General features: G+C 40.5%; 1 protein-coding gene across 1 annotated transcript in view; it reads left to right on the top strand.

Moving 5' to 3' along the window:
- The window catches only part of PKD1L1 (polycystin 1 like 1, transient receptor potential channel interacting), a 901078-nt gene that overhangs the window by 409299 nt on the left and 466636 nt on the right, over positions 1-25143 (top strand). Inside the window, exons 29-34 of the mRNA XM_073549827.1 lie at positions 7422-7564; positions 7896-8016; positions 15605-15728; positions 15804-15999; positions 16300-16356; positions 23546-23755. Coding sequence (XP_073405928.1) covers positions 7422-7564; positions 7896-8016; positions 15605-15728; positions 15804-15999; positions 16300-16356; positions 23546-23755 — 851 coding nt within the window. The remainder of the gene's footprint in view (positions 1-7421; positions 7565-7895; positions 8017-15604; positions 15729-15803; positions 16000-16299; positions 16357-23545; positions 23756-25143) is intronic.

Raw genomic sequence — 25143 nt, 5'->3', positions numbered from 1 at the left:
CCAGACGTGTGCCCAAATAGTGGTGTACCCAACTTATGAGGCATCAGCGTACTCAGGACAAATTGCACATCAACTTTAGGGGTCTATTTTCTCCTGATACCCTTGGCAAAATAAAAAAAATGGGGGCTAGCAATTCATTTTTGTTGAAAAAAATATTTTTTTATTTTCACGGCTCTGCGTTATAAACTTCTGTGAAGCACTTGGGGGTTAAAAGTTTTCACCACACATCAAGATAAGCTCCTTGGGGGTCTAGTTAAAAGTTTTCACCACACATCTAGATAAGCTCCTTGGGGGTCTAGTTTCCAAAATGGATTCACTTGTGGGGGATTTCTACTGTTTAGGCACATCAGGGGCCCTGCAAACGCAACATGACGCCCTCCGAACATTCCATGAATTTCTGCATTCCAAAATAGCGCTCCTCCCCTTTTGAGCTCTCCCATGTGCACAAACAGTGGTTTCCCCCACATATGGGGTATCAGTGTACTCAGGACAAATTGCACAACAACGCTTGTGGTCCAATTTCTCCTGTTAGCCTTGTGAAAATAAAAAATAGCGGGCTAAAAAATCATTTTTGAGGAAAAAAAAAAAGATTTTTTATTTTCACTGCTCTGCGTTATAAACTTCTGTGAAGCACTTGGGGGTTAAAAGTGCTCACCACACATCTAGATAAGTTACTTAACGGGTCTAGTTTCCAAAATGGTGCCACTTGTGGGTTTTTTCACTGTTTAGGCACATCAAGGGCTCTCCAAACGCGACATGGTATCCAATCTCAATTACAGCCAATTCTGCATTGAAAAAGTCAAACGGCACTCCTTCTATTCCAAGCCCTGCCATGCGCCCAAACAGTGGTTTACCCACACATATGGGGTATGGGCGTACTCAGGAAAAATTGCACAACAACTTTTGGGGTCTAATTTCTCCTGTTACCCTTTCAAAAATAAAAATTTGGTTGCGAAAATATCATTTTTGTTGAAAAAATATGTTTTATTTTCACGGCTCTACGTTATAAACTTCTGTGAAGCACATGGAGGTTCACAGTTCTCACCACACATCTAGATAAGTTCCTTACGGGGTCTAGTTTGCAAAATGGTGTCACTTGTTGGGGGTTTCTACTATTTAGTCACATCATGGGCTCTCCAAACGCAACATGGCTTCCGATCTCAATTCCAGCCAATTCTGCATTGAAAAAGTCAAACTGCGCTCCTTCTGTTCCAAGCCCTGCCGTGCGCCCAAACAGTGATTTATCCTCACATATGGGGTATCGGCGTATTCAAGAGAAATTGCACAACAAATTTTGTGGTTTATATTCTCTTTTTACACTTGTGAAAATAAAAAAAATGGTTCTGAAGGAAAAAGTGTTTAAAAAAACATTAAATGTTATTTTTTTCTTCCACATTGCTTCAGTTCCTGTGAAGCACATAAAGGGTTAATAAACTTCTTGAATGTGGTTTTGAGCACCTTGAGGGGTGCAGTTTTTAGAATGTTGTAACTTTTGGGTATTTTCTGTCATATTGACCTCCCAAAGTGACTTCAAATGTGAGGTGGTCCCTAAAAAAAATGGTTTTGTAAGTTGTGTTGTAAAAATGAGAAATCGCTGGTCAAATTTTAACCCCTATAACTTCCTAACAAAAAAAAATTTTGGTTCCAAAATTGTGCTGGTGTAAAGCAGACATGTGGAAAATGTTATTTATTAAGTATTTTTGTGACAAATCTCTCTGATTTAAGGGCAGAAAATTTACAAGCTTGAAGATTGCAACATTTTAAAAATTTTCGCCATATTTCCGTTTTTTCATAAATAAATGCAAGTCACATCGAAGAAATTTTACCACTAACATGAAGTAAAATAAGTCACGAAAAAACAATCTCAGAATCAGCGGGATCCGTTAAAGCGTTCCAAAGTTACAGTGCGTTGCAAAAGTATTAGGCTCCCTGGAACTTTTCAACCTTTTCCTACATATCATGCTTCAAACATAAAGATACCAAATGTAAATTTTTGGTGAAGAATCAACAACAAGTGGGACACAATTGTGAAGTTGAACGAAATGTATTGGTTATTTTAAATTTTTGTGGAAATTCAAAAACTGAAAGGTGAGGCGTGCAATATTATTCGGCCCCTTTAACTTAACACTTTGTTGCACCACCTTTTGCTGGAATTACAGCTGCAAGTCGCTTGGGGTATGTCTCTATCAGCTTTGTACATCGGGAGACTGAAATTCTTGCTCATTCTTCCTTGGCAAACAGCTCGTGCTCAGTGAGGTTTGATGGAAATCGTTTGTGAACAGCAGTTTTCAGCTCTTTCCACAGATTCTCGATTGGATTCAGGTCTGGATTTTGACTTGGCCATTCTAACACCTGGATACGTTTATTTTTGAACCATTCCATTGTAGATTTTGCTTTATGTTTGGGATCATTGTCTTGTTGAAAGACAAATCTTGTTTCCAGTCTCAGGACTTTTGCAGACTCCAACAGGTTTTCTTCAAGAATGGTCCTGTATTTGGCTCCATCCATCTTCCCATCAATTTTAACCATCTTCCCTGTCCCTACTGTAGAAAAGCAGCCCCAAACCATGATGCTGCCACCACCATGTTTGACAGTGGGGATGGTGTGTTCAGGGTGATGAGCTGTGTTGCCTTTACACCAAACATATCATTTGGCATTGTTGCCAAAAAGTTCGATTTTGGTTTTATCTGACCAGAGCACCTTCTTCCACATGTTTGGTGTGTCTCCCAGGTGGCTTGTTGCAAACTTTAAAGGATACTTTTTATGGATATCTTTGAGAAATGGCTTTCTTCTTGCCACTCTTTCATAAAGGCCAGATTAGTGCAAAGTACGACTGATTGCTGTCCTATGGACAGACTGTCCCACCTCAGCTGTAGATCTCTGAAGTTCATCCAGAGTGATCATGGGCCTCTTGACTGCATCTCTGATCAGTCTTCTCCTTGTTTGAGATGAAAGTTTAGAGGGACGGCCGGATCTTGGTAGATTTGCAGTGGTATGATACTCCTTCCATTTCAATATGATCGCTTGCACAGTGCTCCTTGGGATGTTTACTGTTTTGGAAATCATTTTGTATCCAAATCCAGCTTTAAACTTCTCCACAACAGTATCACAGACCTGCCTGTTGTGTTCCTTGGTCTTCATGATGCTCTCTGTGCTTCAAACAGAACCCTGAGACTATCACAGAGCAGGTGCATTTATACGGAGACTTGATTACACACAGGTGGATTATATTTATCATCATTAGTCATTTAGGACAACATCGGAACATTCAGAGATCCACAATGAACTTCTGGAGTGAGTTTGCTGCACTAAAAGTAAAGGGGCCAAATAATATTGCACCCATCACTTTTCAGTTTTTGAATTCCCACAAAAATTTAAAATAACCAATACATTTCTAGTATAGACTGTAGGTGGCGCTAGTAACTGTAGAAAAAAGAGAGAAACACTTGCTGCAAATTAGGAACACACACCACCAATGTGATCAATAAAATTTAAATAAAATTTGCGCTTAATAATGAACCCCTTCGGCTTGTAGTGACCTAAAAAATACACACAAATGAATTGGATTGCTCCAAGTTAGGTAGTTATTACCTTAAGGTGTAATCTGAGTGAATGTCTGGACTCCAGAGGACCAGTAAAGAGCGCTGTTTGTCTTGATGTGAAGTCAGATTGAATGATGTTTGCCAGATAAACGTGGGTTAATACAATGGCTCTTCGGGAGTGCTGTCCCGGCCGGTGACAGACACTCCACGCTCCCCTCTTCCAGCTGTGCGCCGGCGTGCAGTGTGTACGATGTGAAGCTGTGGCGTGAGATGAGCCAACAGGACCTTCGTGATGTCACCGGTCACGTGATAGATTACAGGGAGCACATTGGACCAATTCCTCTCCGACTAGTTTCAGAAAAAACACGGTTTCCTTCTTCAGGGATCTTCAGAAAAAACACAGTTTCCTTCATCAGGAAGACATACCCCAAGCGACTTGCAGCTGTAATCACAGCAAAAGATGGCAGAACAAAGTATTTAGTTAAAGGGGCCGAATAATATTGTACACCCCACTTTTCAGTTTTTGAATTTCCACAAAAATTTAAAATAACCAATAAATTTAGTTCAACTTCACAATTGTGTTCCACTTGTTGTTGATTCTTCACCAAAAATGTACATTTGGTATCTTTATGTTTGAAGCATGATATGTGGGAAAAGGTTGAAAAGTTCCAGGGAGCCGAATACTTTCGCAAGGCACTGTATAACCTCATAAAGTGACAGTGGTCAGAATTGTAAAAATTGGCCTGTCATTAAGCTGCAAAATGGCTCCGTCACTAAGGGGTTAAATAAGAGATCACATAAAACAGACCCCAAACATATAAATGATCCAAAATTTGTGAAAAAGCTAGAAAGCAGCATCAGAATTGAAAAAGCAAAGTGATATACTGTATATTATATATGTAATCAATAATGAAAAAATATATTATATTAAAAAAGCAATCTGGGAAAAAGCTCCTCAAAGGGTGAAAAATAAAGTGCAGCAGTGACAACTAGGCCAATAGGAGCAATTATATAACAAAAGTGCAGGTTCTAAATGCAAAGAGGAATCATTTGACTAAAGAAAAGTGCAATATTCCAATCTAAGGAAAAAAGGGGCTGTATACCTTTAAGGTCCACAGAGTACATATAATGCGCACACCCCGGCGCGCTTTTCAGAATATAATTCCCTCATCAGGGGACCACCGAGAGGCACAGAAAATATAAGTACCAAGCTCAGCTAACCACTGAGAGGCACAGAAAATATAAGTACCAAACTCGGATAAACACCAAGTGACACTGAAAAATAAGAAGTGTGCAATACCCTGATAAACTCACAGGGGTAAAAGCAAATAGGATACTAGGTGTGGAACCCTATCACTCTCCCAGGGAAGTCTAGGCTAAGGGTTGATCTTGCTCTGTAACTCGGCTGTGCTAACTGCGCACAAGACGAAAATAGATGCTAAGCCAAGCAAGGTATTACCACCCTAAACTTCCTGCCTAGACACACAGTCACTGGTAAAAGAGCAGCACACACATGCAAACAGAGTGGTATCATATCCATCCACACACACCAAAACACAAATGACGCTAGTATGCTCGCGTGCAGCGCTGGAAGCCTTTTATGTGCTAGGCTCCACCCAAAACACTCACGCCCAGTCAGATCAGGTGTCGCCCGTGGGCCGCTCCGGAGCTGCCACATCACCTGAGCAGTCAGTGTCCAAGCACCAATGAGAAGGCACCACATAACGGACATGCTGTGTAAGATGATTTCTGGACTTAGACTCCAGAGGGTAGGGCTGACTCTGTATACCACTGGTTACAATAGACTTAGCTGGAGAGCCAGCAGTAACCACATGGACACTATGAAGCAGTGCAAGATGCTGGGACTGATGCCTGTGCTAAGCAACATTCCCAGCAGTTTGGCCTGAATGGGAGACCACAGAGGCAGACAAGACCCGAGGTCCATCCCGTGCATCAGAAGGGTCCCGGTGCCTAACAGTTGGTGCCCCCAACACAGACACCAGCAAACCCTCACAGTGCTCCCTCTGTGCCTACTTTTCCTGTCAACTTGATATTGGAAAATCTACTGATCTCCTTATTTTCTCCTTCTAGTGCACTTCTTTGTCTAACTTTTCTTCAACTGATATCCCTTCTGTCATTCCAGATAACTTTGAAATACTTATAGATTAAAATACACTAAAACATGCTGCCTTGAAAGTAGTATCGCATTTCCTTCGACTTTTCCAAATTGTTCTCTGTTCCCAGTCATAAAGAAGGTCATATACTTCAAATAATTTCCTAAATGTCACATTTTTACATCTCTATATCGGTTACTGTAATCTTCTACACAAGGAGAACTTCACAAATTGTAGTAGGTGCCTCAATAACATTCTGGCCAGAGTACTACAATAACCTGTTGAGTCATCTACTAACCCCAGCGCCTCCCCTTATAGAATCCAACTATTATTACATATCATATCTAGTTGGAGTTTGGCTACTTTGTCTTGTTAATGCTGCTTTACGGCTTCTGACAAGTAGACCTCCAACAGAAAAAAGCTTTCCCATGTGAGGTGTTTTACAATTGGAGGAGGGCTGGTCACATTCTCCTCCACCAGCAGCCACTGTATGGACAAAATTGTCGGTCAGTGTGTGAGGAAAGCTGCACTAACAAGGGAAAATGGCCAATCCCTTAAAAACCCTATTCTGATTCAGTCCATTTAGTCGTGTCCAACCCCTGGATACTCTTTAGGCCAGTTATCACAGTACTTACCTGTTTTTCACTGACTTTTTCATTGCTTTATGTTAATTCCCATGTAATTTAATATCCTAGGTACAGTGCTCCTAACAAGCAAGGACATTTACTAAGTGTGTAAAGACCTTGTTTAATTATACACACAAGATAATATAGCACTATATTCTCTATTCCGTAGGATCCATCCTCTGGACTTATTTTTATTATTGTTTTTAAAAACTTATAAATGTCCTCCCACAGCCACAGAGAAAGAAGTGTTTATCCATACATCTGCATACTTCCTCAGTTCACAGACAGATAGACTTCTGACTGCACCAGACATTGCATTACGGCTTTATTTCACACTATTGTTGTTCAGCCTGATGGCTGCATACTTTATACTAGAAGAGAACTGAAACCAATCAGAAATAAGCTGGGAAACCTTGTTCCAAACTTCCCATTTGAGATGCTTTCCCTGGTTTCCACATTTGTGGTCTGTGTGTTTAAAAATACAACATTTTCAGTATATTCAATTTCACGAGGATCTCTCACCTAAAATCTAGCTTTTTTTTAATAAATAGTGTAATTATATGTACGAGTTTACTTATTTTAAATAGATACTAACTTTCAAAGAAGGCATCTATCTAAAAACCATTGGTTTATGCACCTATTCTTCAATGGAAGCGTGATTCCATCTTCTCACTGATCCGTCTGTAGCAAGCATGCTTCTAATGCTCATGTGCAGGCAGAAAGGCCGGCGCACACTGCTCCCGGCAACATACTGAAACTTTCTTTGGAGATTATTCCCTGTTGCTCTTTATCTTCATTATTTATCATTGTCTTAGTGGTAGTGATAGGCGGACCCTGGAATATTCTGGCTTGTCAGGTTCGGCCGATCATTAAAAAAGTTCAGCAACAAGCTTCCGTTGAAAAATAGGTGCAAAACGCAAAAGTTTTTAGATAAATACTGACTTTCAAAGCAATCCGTAGCTATCTAAAATAAGTAAACACACATTTTTTATTTTGTAATAAAGCAATTTTTGGTGATAGGTACTCTTTAAGTATTCCCTGAAGACAAGTTACTTGAATTCAGACAGTTTGTCATGCTTCCCAGCCACAAAATCTTTTTTTTCTATTTACACAATACTTGTTTTTCTACTTTTTTTTAGAATCACGTGGATACAAGATTGGAAGGTCACAGCTATACTTTACAGTAAATGAAATGTCACACAAAATGACCTGTCAGGTTCAACCCCACAGCGGTATTGAGATCTTCACTATTTTTAGCATCTTCTGCACGTCAGGAAAAGAGGTACATGATATTCTGTTTGTATGCAGTAGTTGCATATGTGGCTTTACAATATTTAGTTCTAATAAAAGGAAATTTGTGCTGTCATTTGGAACATGCAATGCACAACCTACTTCAGGTTTTTTTTTTTTGGGGGGGTCACTAATAAATATTAGTGTTGCATTTTTTCAGCTATTAAACAAAACAGAACTTGTGATGGAATGCCTGTGTAACTGCAGCCATGTATAGCTATGAGACTGAATAGTAATAACTTCACAGTGCTGATTATACATTGAGAAAATCTTCGTAAACATGATTTCATGATGACAAGACTCTACTTTCAACTTTTATACAGGACCTTAACTATGAATTCAGTTACAAAGTAAAGCAGTTCTCAAGAAAGACTCTGTATAAAGGAAGAGACATCCAGTACTATTTCAATTTGCCTTCTGGTGATCCATTTAATGGATATCAAGGTAAATATTTTCATAACTCAAACTTATACCCATTGATGCTTAGATTTTATTTGTGAACAAAACTTCACTGTGCAACTGAGGTGTAGATGAGGCGTGTGTGTTTTACCACTAGTGCAGTGTCTCTGTGAATAGGAGCCATTTATACCTCATATACCTTCATGGACATATGTCACCCAGATAAGAGTGGTGATTAATTTGACATGCTATATTTATAGGTAAGAAAATGCATACTGAGAAGTGAAGTTTATTATATTGAAGTAAAGAAATATTGGAAAGAAATATTTTTTGTACCAGTTGCATTACAGTGGGTACAGAAAGTATTCAGACCCCTTTACATTTTTCACTCTTTGTTTCATTGCAGCCATTTGGTAAATTCAAAAAAGTTCATTTTTTTCTCATTAATGTACACTCTGCACCCCATCTTGACTGAAAACAGAAATGTAGAAATTTTTGCAAATTTATTAAAAAAGAAAAACTGAAATATCACATGGTCATAAGTATTCAGTATTGAGTAGAACCACCCTTTTGCGCTAGTACAGCCACGAGTCGTCTTAGGATTGATGCACCAAGTTTTTCACACCTGCATTTGGGGATCCTCTGCCATTCTTCCTTGCAGATCCTCTCCAGTTCCATCAGATTGGATGGTGAATGTTGGTGGACAGCCATGTTCAGGTCTCTCCAGAGAATTGAGTCTAGGTCAGGGCTCTGGCTGGGCCAGTCAAGAATGGTCACTGAGTCGCTCTGAAGCCACTCCTTTGCTATTTTAGCTGTGTGTTTAGGGTCATTGTCTTGTTGGAAGGTGAACCTTTGGCCAATCTGAGGTCCAAAGCACTCTGGAATAGGTTTTCATCTAGGATAGCTCTGTACTTGGCCACATACAGGAAAGATATATATCTTTGTACCATGTTAGCCAGTAGATAGAAGAATATTTAGAATTGAGTGTCCTCATTGGTTGATACCTTTTAATGGCTAACTGAAAAGATGGTAACAAATTGCAAGCTTTCGAGACTACTCAGGTCTCTACATCAGCCATACAGTAAAGCAAAATCTGAAGAATCACATATTTATACACAACACAGCAGAGAAATAATGCAACCAACATCCCTTAAATAAGACAGTTTCCATCCAAAACACATAAAAAACTCTATTGTCTACAGCCAAGCCATCAGATACAATCGTATATGTTCCAACCCCATGGATAGAGATGAACAGCTTGGTCTCCTCAGAAAGACCTTTTTGAATCAGGGCTACCATCCAAGAACAAATCAAAACCAAATTACAAGAGTCACTAGAATATCAAGGAACCAACTGCTACATTACAAAGCTAAAGAAGAAAATAACCGGGTGCCTCTAGTGGTCACCTACAATCCAAATCTGGAGGTGCTAAGGGGAGCTGCACAGAAATTACAACCTTTACTACAAAAAGATGCCCAATTACAATCCATATTTCCAGACCCCCCACTGCTGTGTTTTAAGCATCCCCCGAATCTAAGAGGCATCATTGTCAGAAGCTCCCTGTCCTCTCCAACAGCTGCAGAAACCTTTCCTTGCAACCAGAAAAAGTGTAAAACCTGTCCATTTATAATGTTTATAATGACCACAGAAAAGATAAAGATCCCCAATTGACATCAGAACTACAAGATTCCAGGTACTTTCTGCTGCATCACATCTAATGTAGTGTACTTAATTATTTGTACTAAATGTCCAACTGGGGGTCTGTATGTAGGGACTGGGCAAAAGCTTAGAACAAGGATGAATTCTCACCGCCACACAATGAGAAAAAAGAATGGCTCTACCTGTGGCAAAACATTTTTGTATCCCAGATCACAGCACCATGGACATGAGATTACTTGTATTAAAAAGTAACTTCAAATCTCAGAGAGACAGAAGAGTCTGTGAGTATAAACTTATAACAACCTTTGACACTCATTGCAGGAATGAATGTGTCGCATGGATTTATGTCTTTTTACATCAATTAAGGAATTTGCTCCTCAGACTTTCTTGTGGGGGCATCACAACACAGAACCAGACCTCAATCAGAGGACAGTAAAATATTCACACTCCTTATCTATGAACTGTTCCAATATTTATGGCCATAACTGTTTAGCACTCTCCCATAATGGTACTTCTGCTTCACGTCACTTGTCTTATCTATTGCATTATTTCTCTGCTGTGTATAAATACGTGATTCTTCAGATGTTTCTCATTCATTCAGATGTTGTATTAGTCTAGCCTGATGAAGAGACCTGCGTAGTCTCGAAAGCTTGCCATTTTTTACCATCTTTTCAGCTAGCCTTTAAAAGGTATCAACCACTGAGGACTCTCAAGTCAAAATATTTTTTTGTAGTTGGCCACATTCATGTTCCTTTCAATTGCAACAAGTCACCCTGTCCCTGCAGCTGAAAAACACCCCCATAGCATGATGCTGCCACCACAATGTTTCACTGTTGGAATTGTACTGGCCAGGTTATAAGCAGTGCCTGGTCTTCCCAACATTTAGTCAAGATGGGGTCCAGAGTGTACATTAACCCCTTTCTGACATCAGACGTACTATCCAGTCCATGGGACCCGGGCCCCTATGCCCATGGATGGGATAGTACGTCTAATGCGATCAGTGGCGCCCACGTGGTGAGCGCCGCTGATCGCGGCCGGGTGTAAGCTGATTATCACAGCTGACACCCGGCACTATGTGTCAGGGGTGGTCACGGACCGCCCCCGACACGTTAACCCCTTGCACACTGCGATCAAACACGATCACGGTGTATCGGGGGTTAAAGGGAAGCATCGGCAGGGAGGGGGCTCCCTCCGTGCTTCCCTGAGCCCCCCCACGGCAGAGCAATGTGCAGCGCTGCTGCGGGGGGCTCTATCCCTGCAGGCCACCGAATCCAAGATAGTGACGGGGACCTTCAGGGGCCTGCAGGGAGCTGGCTTCCTCAGTGCCTCCAAAGCGCAGGCACGAGGATGCCTTCTGTACTGCCTGTGACAGATTGCTGATCTGTCACAGTGATCTGTGATGTGACAGATCAGCGATCTGTCACAGGACAGTGATGTCCCACCTGGGACAATGTAATAAAGTTAAAAAAAAAGTGTTAAAATAATTTAAAAAAAAATCGCTAAATAAATTAGAAAAAAAAAATATTCCCCAATAAATTCATTTTTTGGAAATAAAAAAACAAAACAATAAAAGTACACATATTAGGTATCGCCGCATCCGTAACGACCCGCCCTATAAAACTGTCCCATTAGTTAACCCCGTTAGGGAACCCCTTAAAAAATAAAAATAAAAAACGAAGTAAAAAATAATGATTTATTATCATACCGCCGAACAAAAAGTGCAATAACGCGCGATCAAAAAGACGCATATAAATATTCATGATACCGCTGAAAACATCATTTTGTCCCGCAAAAAACGAGCCACACACAGCATCATCAGAGAAAAAATAAAAAAGTTACAGCTCGCAGAATAAAGCGATGCAAAAATAATTATTTTTTATATAAAATTGTTTTTATTGCATAAAAGCGCTAAAACATAAAAAAAGACATAAATGAGGTATCGCTGTAACCATACTGACCCGAAGAATAAAAGCGCTTTATCAATTTTACCGCACGCAGAACGGTGTAAACGCACCCCCCAAAAGAAATTCATGAAAAGCTGTTTTTTGTTCATTCTGCGTCCCAAAAATCGGAATAAAAAGCGATCAAAAAATGTCACGTGCCCGAACATGATACCAATAAAAACGACAACTCATCCCGCAAAAAATGAGACCTCACATGACTCGGTGGGTCAAAATATGGAAAAATTATAGCTCTCAATATGTGGTGATGCAAAAACTCTTTTTACAATAAAAAGCGTCTTTTAGCGTGTGACAGCTGCCAAAAATAAAAACGGCCATAAATAGTAAATCAAACCCCCCGTTATCACCCCCTTAGGGTGGTTTCACATTAGCGCTTTTTAAGCGCACGCACGGCCGGGGGTAGCTCCGCCCCCGAGCCGGCTCTCTGCCCGGCGTGCCCGCCCCTTGCTTGTAGCGCCGCCTCCTAGCGCACAGCGGCGCCTGCGATCGGCGCACCCTATCTTTAGCATAGGGTGTGCAGATCGTGCGCAGGCCGTGCGCTAGTTGCGCTTTGACCTGCGCTGCGCACTTTTGACGGTGCGCCGTGCGCGCCAAAATCAAACTTTTCGAATTTTGGCGCGCACGGCGCACCGTCAAAAGTGCGCAGCGCAGGTCAAAGTGCAACTAGCGCACGGCCTGCGCACGATCTGCGCACCCTATGCTAAAGATAGGGTGCCTCGATCGCAGGTGCCGCTGTGCGCTAGGAAGCGGCGCTACAAGCAAGGGGCGGGCACGCTGGGCAGAGAGCCGGCTCGGGGGCGGAGCTACCCCCGGCCGTGCGTGCGCTTAAAAAGCGCTAATGTGAAACCACCCTTAGTTAGGGAAAAATAATAAAATTAAAATAAAATGTATTTATTTCCATTTTCCCATTAGGTTTAGGGCTAGGGTTAGGGCTAGGGCTAGGATTACGGTTAGGGCTAGGGTTAGGGCTAGGGTTAGGGCTGAGCTAGGGTTAGGGGTGTGTTGGGGTTAGGGTTGGAGTTAGAATTGGGGGGTTTCCACTGTTTGGGCACATCAGGTGCTCTCCAAACACAACATGGCATCTGATCTCAATTCCAGCCAATTCTGCATTGAAAAAGTCAAATGGTGCTCCTTCCATTCCAAGCTCTGCCATGCGCCCAAACAGTGGTTTACCCCCACATATGGTGTATCAGCCTACTCAGGACAAATTGCAAAACAACTTTTGGGGTCCTATTTCTCCTGATGCCCTTAGGAAAATAAAAAATTGGGGGTAAAAATATAATTTTTGTGGGGAAAAAAATATGATTTTTTTATTTTCACGCCCGGGCGTTATAAACTTCTGCGAAGCCCTTGGGGGTTCAAAGTGCTCACCACACATCTAGATAAGTTCCTTAGGGGGTCTAGTTTCCAAAATGGTGTCATTTGTGGAGGGTTTCCACTGTTTAAGTACATTAGAGGCTCTCCAAAGGCAATATGACACCCGCAGACCATTCCATCAAAGTCTGCATTCCAAAGCATCACTACTTCCCTTCCGAGCCCCGACGTGGGCCCATACAGTAGTTTTTGCCCACATATGGGGCATCAGTGTACTCAGGACAAATTGGACAACAACTTTTGGGGTCCATTTTCTCCTGGTACCCTTGGAAAAATAAACAAAATGGGGACTAAATGATCATGTTTGTAGAAAAAATACGATTTTTTTATTTTCACGCCCGGGCGTTATAAACTTCTGTGAAGCACTGGGGGAGTTCAAAGTGCTCACCACACACCTAGATAAGTTCCTTAGGGGGTCTAGTTTCCAAAATGGGGTCACTTGTGGGGGGATTTCACTGTTTAGGTACATCAGGGGCTTTCCAAACGCAACATGGTGTCCGATCTCAATTCCAGCCAAAAAAGTCAAATGGCGCTGCTTCCCTTCCAAGCTCTGCCATGCACCCAAATGGTGGTTTACCCCCACATATGGGGTATCAGCATACTCAGGACAAATTGCACAATAACTTTTAGGTCCTGTTACCCTTGGGAAAGTAAGAATTGAGGGTGAAAAGATCATTTTTGTGGAAAAAATATGATTTTATAATTGTATGACTGTACGTTATAAACTTCTGTGAAGCCCTTGGGGGTTCAAAGCTCTCACCAAACATCTAGATAAGTTCCTTGGGGGGTCTAGTTTCCAAAATGGTGTCATTTGTTGGGGGTTTCCACTGCTTTGGTACATCAGGGGCTTTCCAAACGCGACATGGTGTCCGATCTCAATTCCAGCCAAAAAAGTCAAATGGCGCTGCTTCCCTTCCGAGCTCTGTCATGCACCCAAATAGTCGTTTACACCCACATATGGGGTATCAGCGTACTCAGGACAAATTGCACAATAACTTTTAGGGTCCTGTTACCCTTGGGAAAGTAAGAATTGAGGGTGAAAAGATCATTTTTGCGGAAAAAATATGATTTTATAATTGTACGGCTGTACATTATAAGCTTCTGTGAAGCCCTTGGGGGTTCAAAGTTCTCATCACATATCTAGATAAGTTCCTTGGGGGGTCTAGTTTCCAAAATGGGGTCAAGTGTGGGGGGTTTCCACTGTTTAGGTACATCAGGGGCTCTCCAAATGTGACATGGTGTCCGATCAGAATTCCAGCCGATTTTGCATTGAAAAAGTCAAACGGCGCTCCTTCCCTTTTGAGCTCTGCCATGTGCCGAAACAGTGGTTACCCCCACATATCAGGTATCAGCATACTCAGAACAAATTGCACAATAACTTTTCCAATCCAATTTCTCCTTTTACCCTTGGTAAAATAAAAAAAATTGAACCTGAAATATTTTTTTTGTGAAAAAAGGAACATTTTTTTTTTAAATATTCAAAAAATTCCTGTGAAGCACCTGAAGGGTTAATAAACTTCTTGAAATGTGGTTTTGAGCACCTTGAGGGGTGCAGTTTTTAGAATGGTGTCACTTTTGGGTATTTTCTATCATATAGACCCCTCAAAGTGGCTTCAAATGTGATGTGGTCCAAAAAAAAAAATGGTGTTGTAAAAATGAGAAATAGCTGGTCAAATTTTAACCCTTATAACTTCCTAACAAAAAAATGTTTTGGTTCCAAAATTGTGCTGATGTAAAGTAAACATGTGGGAAATGTTACTTATTAATTTTTTTGTGTGCCGTATCTCTGTGATTTAAGGGCATAAAAATTCAAATTTGGAAAATTGTGAAATTTTCAAAATTTTCGCCAAATTTCCATTTTTTTCCACAAATAAACGTAAGTTATATGAGTGAAATTTTACCACTAACATGAAGTACAATATGTTACGAGAAAACATTGTCAGAATCACCGGGATCCATGGAAGCGTTTCAGAGTTATTACCTCATAAAGGGACAGTGGTCAGAATTGTAAAAATTGGCCAGGTCATGAACGTGCAAACCACCCTTGGGGGTAAAGGGGTTAATAAGAAAAAAAAAATTTTTTTTTTTGCTTTTACCAAATGGCTGCAATGAAACAAAGAGTGAAAAATTCAAAGGGGTCTGAATACTTTCCGTACCCACTGTATTAATCATTACTGGATAACAGCTGAGAAAAGCTGCACAACGGTACTTCAATAACGAGATGTTTTACTACAGTGTATAAGGGTCATTTTAATGAATCGAGGAATGATTGAGAGCCAGTAATATATTGACATCATGGAAGTGTCTCATCGATAAAAACATACAAACAACACTACATTCATACTGTACATTGTTTCCATGAATGAAAAGTAAAATAGTCTAAGTAAGTTAACTCTTTTATGTTGAAATAGTATGGCCTACATGTCAATGATAGGCCAGTTACACAGCCTCCTAAAGATGAGATGCCATAATACAAAATGTTAAAAGGTCATCAAGTGTCATGGAATTTGAAAATAAATAGTTCCATGTCAAAAACATGAGAGCGGAATAACAAAATGTAATTGTGTTATAGATTATGCCCATTATCTTCCATGCTGGATTTTTTGCATAGATTGCTGACCAGTTGTCTTGTTTTTCAGTTACTGTTTTCACACAAATAACAAATAGATATGGATCACAAACACAGCCGTGTCCAGTAAATGTGACTGTGCTACCCATTGTCTTTCCTGATACATCGGGTGACCCACTCCCTCAAATGGAACTGTAAGTCTTTGAAGAGTTGTAAGCAGAACTGTCAACGTTGGATTTGTTATATTAATATCATTTTTCTTTCTGTAGATTTCAAGAGAGCTTGAAAAATCTTTCTACACTTGTGTTAATGGGAAATCATATTGAGATTCGAAATTATGTTGTCCTGTTAACCACAGTCCTTAATCGACTTTATACAGAGGAGAGTAAAAAGACTTTTGAACTACAATCAGAAATTAGAAATAAACTCATTTTCATTGTTCAAGGTTTACCTTTTAGTAACCAGGTAAATTATTGTAGCTTTCTACATATGCATGTATATTTCATAAAAGGGTCTGTGGACGTTTAGCGTAATAGCTAATCTAGCAATTAATTAGTATTCTGATACCTTAATAAAGCAAATGTTGCTTAATACATAGTATAAGAAACTATGAAAAAGAAGCGACACACTTTTATTTAAAAATTCTATTGGAAAAAACAAATATTTACATAAAACAAATCATATTCATAGTGAGTGTTAATATATTGTAACAGTTTTGTTATAAAATAAATGTCTTCCTTTTTTTGTTCAAAATTTCTGTTGCAGGATGAACTGAGTGATATAATGTCAATGCTGAAAGATCTCTGTAATGCAACAAACCAGGTGTGTCCCAGGGAACAGTATAATAGTGATTGAAGAATGCGGCTCCAAAGGGATAATCTTTAAATATATCTTTCTATGTGTAGAACATTCATGCATAATTCACATACAGCTGTACATATTTAACTATAAACCCAATAAGGGCTGAATAGAACTAGCAATGGTGACAAAGTGCAGAACCAGGTACATTCTATCAAAAGTATACATGTGAACTAGTCATCATAGTAAATTCGGTAGTACAGTAGACTCCTAAAATATGTAGTGGAATGATTATCCTTGTTACTGGACAAGGACATACAGTACATATAGTGGTGAATCAGTCTCTCTGACTGCCAAACTAGGGTTATTATAAATAGTAGCAATAGTATCTATAATAACAAGAGTAAAAACAAATGCTGACACTGAAATAATGAGGATGAAATCTGTGGTAATGGGTGCAAATTCAGAACAATGATGTAATTCTATAAAGAATTGACTTCAAGACCACATAAATGAGAGAATAACTTTTTATTAGATAAAAGATATGTTTAACTCCATCCTGACCTTGGACGTACCCCTTAGTCGTACCGCACAATCGCTGCTGGGTGTTCAGATAACATCATAGCTGTTACCTGTCTCTCACTGCCCGAAGCAATGCCCGCATCGCTCCCTGCAGTTTAACCCCCTAAATGGTGCAATCGATATTATTTAGCAGGCAGGGGGCGTGAGGGGGCTAATTCTCCCCTCCGATTGGCGCCCCTGCGACATCGTGTCAGTGCAGAACTGACAGTGTAAAGCATGCTGTCAGGAACACCGCACTGCACTTGCTCACTGAGCCAGTGCACGTGTCCTGAGTAAAGCGAACTGTTCTCAAAGATACCTGTGGAGTGGGCAGCAGCCGAGTAGGTGCGTACTTCAGAACAGCAGGACCTGAAGCACGTGACTGCTTGGGGCGTGGCCTAAACTCCAGAGAGCTAGGAGCTGCACGAGAACTCCTAGCAGAGTAACTGCGAGACAAAGTTACCAAGGGGCATAGACAGGGAGGATAGTCAGGATGTAGCCAATGAGTCATACACAGAGATAGCTGCAAGGTACAAGAGGGGCGAGCAGAGTAGTCAGATAACAGGCAATGAGTCATACACAGGGAGAGTAGCTAAGTACAGAATCTACAGGCAAACTCAACGGGGAGCAGAACCGGGTCAGAACCATATAAACAAGCTATAACAACCAACAGGAACAGGCACACGAAGGTTACCACACTCGGGCAAAGGCAAAAGTATAACTGACAGGGATTGGAGCTTCCCAGGGGTTTAAGAAGCTCTCCCAGAACCATAGAGAGGCCACAATCATTAACCCCAGGTGTGCAGGTCAAAACCTGCACTGAGCTCCAGACATTAACCCCTGACGTGCAGCTCAAAAACCTGCACTGGGATCATGACACATGCTTTGTAACAGTGATTAGACTGCTAAAAGTGAATGTCTTGCAGCGTGACCAAGCAATAAAGTAAAAAAGTAATGAAATAATATTTATTATACCCATAAATTAGTATTTCTATGTAAAAAAAAGTACACGTTTGGTATAGCCGCTTCGATAATGACCCAGCCTATAAAACTGTCACTCTAGTTAACCCCTTCAGTGAACACCATAAAAAAAGGTAAAAAAACAATGCTTTTTTTATCATACCACCGACCAAAAAGTGGAATAAAACGTGAACAAAAAGACAAATATAAATAAAAATGGTATCTCTGAAAACGCCATCTTGTCCTGCAAAATGCAAGCCATGATACAGCTTCATTAGTGGAAAACCAAAAAAGTTATAGCTCTCAGAATAAAGTGAAGCAAAATTAATTACTTTTTCTATTAAAGGGAATCTGTCACCCCATTTTTGGCTGATGAGCTGTAATGCTGTAGATAAGCCCCCGAAGTAACCTGAAAGATAAGAAAAACGAGTTAGATTATACTCACCTGGGGGTCCAGTCCGATGGGTGTCGCGGTGTGGTTCGGCGCCTCCCATCTTCTAGAGAAGACGTCCTCCTTCTTACTTCTGCCGCGGCTTCCGTGCAGGCATACTTATCTGCCCTGTTAAGGGCAGAGTAAAGTACTGCAGTGCGCAGGCGCCGGACCTCTCTGACCTTTACTGGCACCTGCGCACTGAAGTACTTTACTCTGCCCTCAACAGGGCAGATAAGGTATGCCTGCGCAGGAGCCGTGGCAAAAGTAAGGAGGAGGACATCATCGCTAGAAGATGGGACCCACTGCCCCCGCCCCCCATTGAGTATACTCTAACTTGTTTTTCTTATCTTTCAGGTTACATCAGGGCACACGGACAGAATACGGACAGCACACGGATGGTACACACAGATATATGGATAGCACACGGATATCACAAGGATGGAATACGTATGCACACGGACACACGGAGACAGATAGCTCCGGTACCGTTTTTTCCGGTACTGGAATTATCTGGACGTGTGAAACTGCCCTTAGATGAATTCGGGCAGTTTCACACATCCAGATAATTCTGGTACCGGAAAAACCGGTACCGGAGCTATCCGTGTCCGTGTGTCCTTGTGCATACGTATGCCATCCGTGTGCTACCCGTGTGCTGTCCGTATGCTGTCCGTGTGTCCATGAAAAATTATTTTCAATGTTAACCCTTTGACTTTTAAAAACGCACACGGATCGCACACGGACATCACACGGACAGCATCCGTGTGCGGTACGTGTTTACACGGACCCATTGACTTGTATGGGTCCGTGTGATCCGTCCTGTTGCACAAAAACAGACATGTCAGCGTGTTTTGCACATGGACACACGGTCCGTGAAAACACGCTGACATCTGCATAGACACATTCATTTGAATGTGTCTACGTGTGTCAGTGTCTCCGGTACGTGAGAAAACTGTCACTACACGTACCGGAGACACTGACGTGTGAAACTGCCCTTCCTGTGGTTTTGGGTGTGGACTCCAGGATGGTGCTCGGAAAAAGCGGCTGTGGTAATCAAATAAAAAAGTTCCAGCAACAAACATCCAAATCAGACAAATAGACGTTAAAACATCTTTATTGCAATGTCTTTAAAAACATGCTGTTAAAATTGTAAATCCAGGGGATTATGCGTTTTGGACAAAAATGTTCTTAGTCATAACCATGTCCTTATGACTAACAACATTTTTGTTCGAAACACGTAATCCCCTGGATTTACAATTTTAACAGCATATTTTTAAAGACATTGCAATAAAGATGAAGTTTCAACGTCAATTCAACAATCTGATTTGGATGTTTGTTGCTGAAACTTTTTTGTTTCATGTGTGGAGGAAAACTACTGTTTGGCTCGCAAATGAGAGTGATGTTTTGGAACGCAGACTTTGATGGAATGGTCTGCGGGCGTCATGTCGCATTTGGGCTCCCTGATGTGCCTAAACAATGAAAGCCCCCCCACACAATTTACCCAATTTTGGAAACTACACTCCTCAAGGATTTTATCCAGGGGTATAGTGAGCATTTTAAACCCACAGGTACTACACAGAATTTGACAACATTAGGCCATCATATTGAAAAATTTTAATTTTCACAATGGATAATAGGAGAAAATGGACCCATAATTTGTTGCGCAATTTGTCCTGAAAGTGAGTGTACCCCATATGTGGTCAAAAACTTCTGCTTGGGCACATGGCAGGGCTAGGAAAGGAAAGAGCGCCATTTGCCTAGGATAGATTGTGAATGCCATGTTGCATTTGAAGAGCCCCTGACATGTGAAAACAGCAGAATGCCCCTACAAGTGACCCCATTTTGGAAACTAGACCCTTTAAGGAATTCATCTATGGGTGTAGTGAGTATTTGGAACCCATAGGTGCCTCACAGAATTTTATAACTTTGAGACGTGGAAATAAGACATTTTGGTGGTAAAAATGTAATTTTTGCATTTACTGCAAATTTATCAGGTACACAAGGGTTAATAGGTGAAACTGTAATTTTTGTATTTACTGCAAATTTGTCAGATACACAATGGTTAATAGGTGAAACTGGACCCCACAATTTATTGCACAATTTCTCCTGCACACAGTGCTGCCCCACATGATTTCAAAAATTACTGTTAGGCCACACGTCAGGGGTGAGAGAAAAGAAAGGCTATTTTGCTTTTGGAGCACAGATTTTGCTAGAATAGTTTGAGGGCGACATTTGCGGAGCCCCTAAGGTGCCAGAACAGCAGAAAAAAAGCAAAAGTGACCCCATTGTAGAAACTGCAGCTGTCAATGAATTAATCTAAGGCTGCAGTGACTATTTTATAACATCCACGGTAGCCTTTTTTTCAGGAGAATTGCAAATCTGTCAGCCTAGTACCCATACATTGTGCTCTCATATAGTGTAGAGCCCCCATATATTGAAGCATTTCCATACAGTGTGCCCATCTTGTGCGTCTGGTGATACACACCTGTAAATGAAGTGCCTTCTCTCCATTACAATAAGGCAAATATGGAGCCGGTTACTGTGGTTTAGGTGCAGTGGAGCTCAGAAGCAGGGGGCATTTGGATTTGCAAGCACATAATTCACAGGAGTTTATTTGGGTAGGTGGGAGCCATGTCGCTTTTCCAGAGTCTTTGTTCTACTAATAACGTGGGAACCCCCTATAGTTCCAGTGACAGATGACGGACCTGAGTGGGGGCTGGTTTTGTGCAGGATAAATTAGGGTTTTTATTGGTAACATTTTGGGGTACATTATCTTTTTCTATCGCTTCCAGAATAAGGCTGGATCACATTCTTGTGTTCTACGCTGAGCACTTAGCCGAGCCAAGCCTTGTTCCGATTTTTGGGAGGTAGGAAGAGCAAATAGACAGCCGTACAAGAGTACTTCTTAATTTTATTGATAAGGTGGATTTATTCTTTGGGTCGGTGCGATTACAGCGATACCAGATTTATATAGTTTTTTTTTAATGTTTTGCTGCTATCACACAGTAAAAATGTTTTTTTATAAAAAGTAGCTATTTGTTGCCATATGCTGAGAGTTGTAACCTTTATATTTTTTTTTTGCGAACAGGGCTGTATGAGGGCTTATTTTTTGTGGGACGAGTTGCAGATTTTTTTGGTACCATTTTGGGGTACATAATGTTTTGTGATCGCTTTTTATTCTGATTTTTCATACATAGAATGAACAAAACCCAGCAATTCAGTTATTGTTTTTTTTTTCATTTTTTTGCACCGTGTGATAAAAGTGATAAGACCGATTTGTTCATTGTGTCCGTACTATTACAGTGATACCAGATTTATATTCTTTTTTATGCTTTGTTCTTTTTACATACTAAAAACAATATTTTACAATAATGAATTTGTTTTTGCTTCATCATATTCTGAGAGCTGTAGTTTTTTTATTTTTATGCTGAATGAGCCATATTAAGACTGGTTTCACACTTGCATTTTTTTGAGCTGCGTTTTTGCGTATACATGCGCATGCGGTTTTTCCCCTATATTTAACATGGGTGCGCATTGTCATGCGTTTGTACGCGTTTGTATGCGCTTGCGTTTTTTTGTAGTGTGCGCCCAGGCGCACAAAATGCAGCCTGTTGCATTTTTGGTTCGTCCGACCTGTCTCAAAAAAACGCATGCGCACGCAATGCGCACGGAATTCACCCAAAAGCACATTAAAGTCTATTTGAGCGCTGACGTGCGCATGGTCATGCGCATGTCAGAGTTTAAAAAGGTATGCGTTTTTTTGTAAAAACCATGCGCAAAAAACAAGAAAACACATTAAAAATGCGTGATGCGTTTTTTATGCACGTTTGCACTGCGCACCCAGCGCAGCGCAAAAAAACGCAAGTGTGAAAGTAGCCTAAGGCTTGTTTTTTGGCGGGACAGTTTTATTCACTTTTTTTGTGAGTCAGTGTGATGAAAAAGCGTAATTTTTGGCATGTTTTTATTTTTTTATGGCGTTCGCCAAACGGAATAAATAACATGCCAGTTTTATAGAGCAGGTTCCAGATGTGGCGATACCAATTATGTGTACTTCTTTTTGTTTATTTTTGTTTTATCATAAACGCTGCATTTTGAGTTGCAAAATTGATTTTGTTTTCTCTACTATTTTACATGTTTTATTTTACTTTTTTTTTTCTGTTTTTTTAATTAGTCCCACTGTGGGACATGTGTAATTTTTATTAGGATCACTTGTCTCATACCCTTCTGCACTCATGTACTGAAGTATGAGACTCTCAGTGTCTCACTGACTGTGCCTGTGAGACCCAGCTTATTGCTGGATCTCATAGGCCACCTTACCATGGGTCATCAAATAACTTCAGGGTGCCATGGTAACCATCAGGACTCTCGATTCTCATTGTGGGGTCTGATGTTTACTAATGGAGTCTTGTGACCCCCTTGCAACAGCTTAAATACCGCTGTCACAATTAACAGGGATATTTCAGGGGTTAATTTGCCCTGATCGGTCGCAAAACCGGTCGGGTCCGATACTGCAGGGTGGCAACTGTCATGTACAGCTGACACCCGTGGGAATTGCCGCTGCTCGGTGGCGCTATTCGGTTATTCCTGATCGCTGTTTTAAAACAGCGATGAGGGAATAAGTACCCTTAACGACCGCCGTTTAATCTATCGGCGGTCGTTAAAGGGTTAAAAGCCTTTGGGGACTAAGCTGCATGGGTGACTAGTTGCAAAGGCTGGTTCCTGGCATCTTCTCCACTCCCTCTGCCCTCAGATTATCAGGTATATCCCTACGTAGGTGTATAAGGCAGCATGTGTCAGCTGTCAGGTTCTCTTTAAAAAAATATAGAGTTATAGTTTTAAGTATATTCATCAAAAATGATTTAGACCATTTGTACTGTAAGAATTTTGTAGACCACAGCCTAATAATCAGTTGCTGTAACTACCAAATGAATTTCTTTGTACAGAAAATCTGTGATGTACAATGAAAAAAAATATATTGTAGTACTATGTTAGCCAAAAAAACTCTATGTAGATGTTTTTGTTAGGAATAGGCAAAAGTTTAACTCCTAAAAAACTTGCCTACTTTAGGCATAAAAGTATTTACATACATTACAAATTTATGAAATTGTCTAACGTCAGACAATCAGTACATAAGAAGGTGGCAGATATTGATATAAACTGTTAACTTCAGCTTACTGATATGTATATTTGTTTCAGAGTGTATATGCAGAATACGTGACTTTCTTTTGTTTAATTAAAATAATTTTATTTCATGCTTAATAGGTTACAGCGGAGAGTGCCCTGCTAGTTATTAATTATACACGATCAATAGAGAACTCTGAGTACACAAAGAATGGAAGAATTGTAGTAGAAAAGAAACTAGTTGAAAATATAATTTTATTAGTATCTAGTTCTATTGAGGTAAATTCCAGATGGCCTAACTTGACAACCTTATTTGAGGATGGAATGGAATGTATGAGTGCTATTATACTGGTAAGTTTCATGAAACAAATATATTTATTTCTCTTTGCTCATGATCTCTAAGGACAGCTGAACCTTTTAAAAATTTGTTCTTGATATTATCTTAATAGAAAAAAAAAAAAATATATATATATATATTTGCTTTTGTTACAGGATTTTTTTGCTCTTGGTGCACTGAAGGGCAAGGGTGATTATTTGGAGTTGCTCTGCTATTTCCTATCTAGGTACTGGAATCACATGAACAAAGTAGAGTCCCTCCTTTTCTCAATCCCGAATCTACTAAAATGTTAGTGCATGCCCTTCTTCACACATTGCATTTAAGTTGCATGAATATACTTTTTTTTGCCTGATTTTCACTCATCATGAAAAAATATGTAGATTTCGTAAAACAAATAGCAAAGATTTTATCAAATATAATTTCACAAACTACTAAAATAATAATTGTGCACAAACTATCCAGCATTGCAGATTTTAAAGGGAACTTGTCACTAATTTCATCCTCCTCAAGCCAAAGACAGTATTAATCAGAACTTGGCTACGCAGTTTGCAGCCAGGTATGTTTTTCTCGGATATGCTGCAGTGCTTCAGAGAAAACATAGTTTGAAAAGCTGTATGGGTACTATCGGGAGAGGCAAAATTATTTTGGTGCCACGACTGTCTCCATTTTTCCGGCTCTGCTCCAATTGACAGTTCTTCATCTGCACACACAGAGGAGACTGTTATGATTAGGTAACCAAGGAGGATAACAGGGGAATAGGTGAGGCAACCAGATAACCAGAGAGGTTGGTAACTTAGCCGATTGCAGAACCCTAAACTGACAACACAACTAGAATTAGTCGTGGGACATACCTACGATGCCCTAGACGCCACGGCACAGCCAAAGAATTAACTAAGCCTAAAGAGAGAAAAGGGAAAGCTAAACTGCCCCGGAGTAGAACCCCAAAGGAATAGATAGCCCCCCAAACACATATTGCCGGTGAGACAAGATAAGGCACAAACACAGTCAGAAAATAGAGTAAGCAAATGATGGGGCCCAAACTGTCTAGATAGAATAGGACAGGAAAGGATACTGTCTGCAATCACGCAAAAAAACCCTAAGAAAAACTCCAACACGTCTCATATGCAAAAATACTGAGGCCATACACCTCTCCCCCACTAAGTCAGAACTCTGGTGTAACTGGACGCAAACAAAAGATACTGATATAACAGGGGATTAGAAACACTGCAAAGACTGACATAAGCTGTGGCAAATGAAACAGAGTCCAGCACATGTCCCAGCAGGGAACCAGGCTGGACTCATACCAGCAAGGCAGAAATCAGAGAAAGGCCGGGGTCACACTGGCGAGGAATACGGCCGAGTGAGAGGCGCTAAAAGCACGCATTAGACACGGACCAATGAT

The sequence above is a fragment of the Dendrobates tinctorius genome, unplaced genomic scaffold (assembly GCF_039654945.1).
Source record: "Dendrobates tinctorius isolate UK_male_01 unplaced genomic scaffold, ASM3965494v1 ptg000162l, whole genome shotgun sequence".
Taxonomy (NCBI): domain Eukaryota; kingdom Metazoa; phylum Chordata; class Amphibia; order Anura; family Dendrobatidae; genus Dendrobates; species Dendrobates tinctorius.
The sequence above is the reverse complement of the archived record's forward strand: the minus strand, read 5'-3'. Positions and strand labels throughout refer to the sequence as shown.